The sequence below is a fragment of the Elephantulus edwardii genome, unplaced genomic scaffold, assembly GCF_000299155.1.
Source record: "Elephantulus edwardii isolate Elephantulus edwardi_28Jun2011 unplaced genomic scaffold, EleEdw1.0 scaffold00039, whole genome shotgun sequence".
In the NCBI taxonomy this organism is placed as follows: domain Eukaryota; kingdom Metazoa; phylum Chordata; class Mammalia; order Macroscelidea; family Macroscelididae; genus Elephantulus; species Elephantulus edwardii.
In genome coordinates this window covers 13,590,229-13,596,249 of record NW_006399789.1, presented here as the reverse complement: position 1 = coordinate 13,596,249, position 6,021 = coordinate 13,590,229, and the positions used below count along the sequence as shown (strand labels likewise).

At 36.2% G+C, this 6,021-nt stretch overlaps 1 protein-coding gene across 1 annotated transcript; it reads left to right on the top strand.

Annotated features, from left to right (window-relative positions):
* The first annotated feature begins 2,484 nt into the window (after positions 1-2,484).
* LOC102847420 (trace amine-associated receptor 8-like) lies at positions 2,485-3,516 on the top strand. The gene has a single exon (XM_006884984.1). The coding sequence runs from the start codon at positions 2,485-2,487 to the stop codon at positions 3,514-3,516; it is 1,032 nt and encodes a 343-aa protein (XP_006885046.1).
* Positions 3,517-6,021: the final 2,505 nt, after the last annotated feature.

Genomic DNA, 6,021 nt, shown 5'->3' with positions numbered 1-6,021 from the left:
CTATTTTGTTGAGTGCTTTAATCATGAAAGGGTGTTGGATTTTATCAAAGGCTTTTTCTGCATCAATTGATAGGACCATATGGTTCTTGTTCTAAATCCTTTCTACTCTACTTAGACACACTTACCGCTTTATCACTTTCTCTGTGAATAACCTATTTGTCCTCTTGGCAGCCCATGGGTATTAACTACTCTCTCCAACACTCCAACTCAAAGGCATTAATTCTTCTCTTATTCTTAGTCATTGCTCACTTTCAGACACATAGCAAGCAATTGAGAATGCCATGGCCTGGATAAGATGCACTTCAGTCTTTAGACTGACATCATTGCTTTTTAGAACTCTGGAAAGGTCCTTCATAGCATATTTTCCCAATGTGACTTAACTTTTGATTTCTTGGCTTTAGGTACCAAGGGTGTTGATTGTATATCACAGCAAGGTGAACTTAGTAATAACGTCAATCTGTTCTCCATCTATAATGATGCTGCTTATTGGCCTGATGATGAGGATTTTTGTCTTCTTCATGTTGGGATATGATCTAAATTAAAGTCGATAGCCCTTGACTTTCTGTAGCAAGTGCTTAAAGTCCTTACTTTCAGTGAGCAAGGTTGTGTTAGCTGCATGATGCAAGTTGTTTGTTGATGAGTCTTCTTCTGATTCTGATGCCATATTCTTCTTCATAAAGTCCAACTTCTTAAATTCAACCGAACACCTCCTGGTATTTGGTTCCTTGGTTTGCAAGGTTAGAGACCAGAAGAGCTAAATGATTCCTGGCTACTATTACCAAAGATTTTGACAATGATTCCTGGGAAGAAACCTGATCAAATAGGAAAAATGCAGAACAAGCTTTCAATTTCTAATGGGTTCTAGAATTTTCTGAAGCCAAAGAGGCAAAGAGGGTGGATGAGTGCTAGAAACTATCACCTTAAGACAATCTTTAGATCTGAAATAAAAAATATCTCCTGAAGTCAACACTCAGTCTCATAAGGACAAATACTGCATAAGATCATTATTACATAAATAAAAGAATAACTTGTAAGATGTGTATATATGTCCAAAAGGGGAAGGGAAAGAAGACAAGGGGATGGAAAATGGAGAAGCAGAGAAATCACTAGAATAGCAGTTTGGTGGGCATATAAGGGAGTTAAGGAATAGGAAACACAATGAGGACCTGAAGAGATGGAGTAATAGTGGTCATAGATCAATGGTGATTAATTTTACCAAGTTCAGTGTACATGAATGATTGCATGAAACAATGTGAAAGAAGGATTGTGTGAAACACAGTGTACATGAATGAAACAAAGTGTATATGAATTTTGTATATAAATCAATATCAAATTTTGGAAAGTTGTTATTAACACACACACACACACACACACACACACACACACACACACACACCCCTCCACCAAGCATTAGTTCAGCAACTAATAGAAGGCTATCTTGAGCAATGTGATATTTTAGGAATGATCTTTATGGGATTAAATTGACATCTGTGATTTGAAAGATTAGAGGACAGCTTCTTAATGGGTGGTGAGTTTATGCTCGTGAAGAAGGAACAAGACAAAAAAAGGAGAGGAAGAATGGTTGTGCACCAAGAAGAATGTTATCATTGTCATTATAGACACATGTGGAATTAATGTATATTTTGCTGAGTATATTCTCAGCAATAACAAAATAAAAGATATGGAAAAACAAACACCATGTCAGGTCAAAGTATGGCCACAGACTAACACTTTAGTCCCTTGGTGACATTTTTTTAAAAACCGTTTTGAACATTTGCATTGCACCTCTCACATGGCAAAGCCATTTGTTCTCAAAAAGAGAACAGTGACCTTAAAGAGTTTGAACTGACAGTTAATGTCTTTCAGAAAAGTTTCAGAGCCCATAGAAACATATTCTTTATAAGATGACTTAGTAATTATAGTGATTAGAAATAAGTTTCATTTTCACACCTTGAACTATAGGGACTCCTTGAGGCATTTATAATGGCTGCAGCTTCCTGAAACAGCAGCCAGTTTCAGGTTGGTTTTCTCAAACAGTCAAGGCATCAACCTTTCAGACAAATTGGAGGCAGGTAGGAAGATATTATTATGTGATCTCACAAGTATGCAATTATAATATATGCTATTATACCTTGCAAGGAAGGTCTTCACAAGTGTATTTACAAGCAGGTATTTCAATCTATTCAACATTACAGAATGTAATTTCTAGGCTGATGAAAAAATATTTATAGCACATTTTGTTGTAATTGTCTTCAAGGGTTAGATTTAGTTACAGAAATAATACAACAATTACAGATAGAGTCTTTTCCTCAGTTTTTATTATCTTTTATAATTAAGATTAAGATTAATATTTTATGAGAAAGTTGCTTAGAGAGGTGGTTTGATTATTTCTGGATGGTGGAATGAGGATACCTGAGAATGTAAAATTTCTGTTACATACCAGCACGAGTAGCAGCAATACAACAAACATCCAACGACAGAACGATGACCAGTAATATTTCCCAGCCTGCGCTGGTGCAACTTTGCTACGAGAACGTGAACGGATCTTGCATTAAATCTCCATACTCACCTGGATCCCGAGTCATTCTCTACACAGCTTTTGGCTCAGCATCTGTACTGGCGATATTTGGAAACCTTATGGTGATGATTTCTGTCCTGCATTTCAGGCAACTGCACTCTCCAACCAATTTTTTGATTGCTTCTCTGGCCTGCGCCGACTTCCTAGTGGGTGTGACTGTGATGCCCTTCAGCTTGGTCAGATCTGTGGAGAGCTGCTGGTACTTTGGTTCTCAGTTTTGTACCCTTCACAGCTGCTGTGATGTGGCATTTTGTTACTCTTCTCTCTTGCATTTGTGTTTCATCTCCATCGACAGATACATTGCTATTACTGACCCCTTAGCCTACCCTACTAAGTTCACGATGTCAGTGGCAGGGATATGCCTCAGCATCTCCTGGATCCTACCTATTGTGTACAGCGGAGCTGTGTTCTCCACAGGCATCAGTGATGACGGCGTGGAGGAATTTGTAAGTGCCCTCACCTGCATAGGTGGTTGCCAGATTGTAGTAAACCAGGACTGGGTGTTGATAAATTTTCTTTTAATCTACACACCTACTCTTGTTATGATCATTCTTTATAGTAAGATATTTCTTGTAGCCAAGGTACAGGCTAAAAAGATTGAGAGTACTAGTGGTAAACCAGAATCATCATCAGAGAGTTACAAAGCCAGAGTGGCCCGGAGAGAGAGAAAAGCTGCTAAGACTCTGGGAATTACAGTGATTGCATTTATAATTTCATGGTCTCCATACACAATTGATACATTAATTGATGCTTATATGGGCTTCATCACCCCTGCCTACATTTATGAGATATTCTGCTGGGCAGCTTATTATAACTCAGCCATGAATCCTTTGATTTATGCTTTATTTTATCCTTGGTTTAGGAAAGCTATCAAACTTATTTTAAGTGGGGATGTATTAAAAAGGAGTTCATCTACCATTGTTTTGTCTTCAGAGTAAGTATAAATATTAAATTATATTTTAGAAAGTTTTTATAAAAATATTTAAAATAATGAATTCATGATAAAATACTATAAGACATGAGTAAAGCTCTTAAAATTGGGAAAGTGGATTAGTTTTTAAATTCCCAAGAAAATTAGTCGTTGGAATGTGCCTCCATTTAAACCATAATAAGATATATGCTGTCATAAATATTCAAGGGTGAAGTATTTGTGTCTGTTGCCTCCCTCAATGCATTATGTTCTTCTTTCTTTTGTGTACTTGTTTCTTACAATTCAGTAAAGTTTCTTACTTTTGGATGTGAAATCTAACTACTTTCTCCTTCACCCCTTACACTAATTTATCTTCAAATGGTATTCTCAGTTCTTCGTGGTTTTTTTAGGGGCAGAGGAAGTGGGGATGCGTTCTATGTGTGTGCGTGTGCACCATGTATGACACAATTCTGATGTGTGGACTTCCTCAAAGTTCTTTTGTGACTATTTTTTCCATTTGCTGTCTGTACCTTTCGAGAGCATCAGGAAGAGCAGGTAAACCCTTTTTGCTTTATGGCTGATGAGCAAGTAAAAGTAAAAAGCACATCAATTCTGATGCTATTCTTATTAGAAAATGGAAATTTTTTAAATAAATTATCACTTCATAGGTTTCATAGCTATCACCTGCAATTGCACTTCCATATCAATATTTCTCATCTAAAAATAGTATGTGGTATGTGTTCCCAGAAGCAGGAATGGCATCCAATTCCTAAACATGCCTCCCGATGCTCTATGAACTTTGATAAATGTTGATAGTTGTAGAGGGGCTTCAGGCCTTTTGTTCATAGGGTCGTTATGAATCATGCTCAAAGGCAATCTACAACAACAACAACAATAACAACATCTCTTCCCAGAATACTGTGGAGTGATCCTTTGGCTATAATTCCAGGAATTTCTAGGGAAAAGATCATAAACAATGTATGATACAATTTACATTTAGTTCTTGAAAATATTTTATACTTGTTATTAAATAATAACACTTTGGAATGCATTCTGGAAGTATTTTGAATAAAGAATCTTAATAATTGTAGAGTAGTTGTGCATTGACCCTCTTTTTATTGTTGTTGTTGTTAACCTATGGGAGCACTTATTAAAATTAAGGAATAATCTTTTTTCAAAAAAATACTGAGCATAGACTTTACATAGAGAACAGTGTCAATAACAGTGAAGGATTAAAAAAAATGTAGGTAAATGGGTAAGAAAAACACATGGGATGTTATATTTTAAAAAACCAGAAGGCATCAGACATGATTCAATGTATATATTTAATGTAGAGAAGAATAAAAACTATTTATATACTGATCCCATAAAATGCCAAAAAGACAAATTAATTGGTCTTGAATAAAGTGTAACCAGAATGCCCCTGAGAGGCAAGGATGGTGAGACTTCATCTCAATTGCTCCAGCCATGTTTTCAGGAGGAACAGTCATTGGAAAATGACATCATTTGAGATTAGAGGCTCAGTAAAAGAAAAGGCCAACCACAGATGACTTGACATAGTGACTACCACAATGGACTTTAGCAGCATGACAGAGATCATGAGGATGGCACAAGATAGGGCAAGGCTCAAATCTGCTGTTACTAAGGTTGCTATGAGCCATCTACATGATGGCATCTAACAACAATGGAGACTTACAGTTGACTTACTCCTATAGTGTTATTTTGTGGCCATATAGCCTTAGTGGGTAAATGAAAAGTTTATGAAAACTTATTTTTAACTGCAAAAAGGTTTTTAAGTAAATCTTGTAGCCTTAGAGAACTGAGGATTCTCTTCCATAAGTGTACGATTGGGCTGATCACACTGGAAAACAATGAGGACATTGTTAAGACTAGTACTTAATGTCTAGTAACATAGTACTATATTTTTATTTGTTTCATATGTGTTTGAAGATTGGACAGTGAATATGAAGGCCCAAAGAAGAATGTATGCCTTTAAATAGTAGTATATCTCAGATTGCAGGAGAATAAAACTTTCTTAGAGGACGTACAACTGGGGTTCTCATTAAGAGGCAAAGACGGTGAAACATACTTGGAGCATGTTATCAGGAGGCAACCACCCCTCCAAGATGCTTGGAAAAGTTGAGGGTTAGTGAAAGAAAGGGAGACCCTCAACAAGATAGATTGACACAATAACTGGAAAATGAGCAGGGCAGCAATTGTGAGGATGGCACAAGAATAGAGCAAGGTTCAGATCTGTTGTTCCTAAGAGTTGCTTTGAGTCATAGATAACTGGATAGTGCCTAATAACTACAACAGCAATAGAATAGTGAAAATAAATTTCTCACTATTACTTGCTATACTCAGGAATTCAGACTAATGGTAGATAATTTGAAAATCTGTTATTATCATCTTTATATTTAGGATATACAGAACAAATAAAAAAAGTTAAAGAATTGAATAGCACTCTTATTCAACAAACAGCCCATAGCAATGCAATGTTTTCAGATTAAATTAGAACTATTGAGTATAAGAT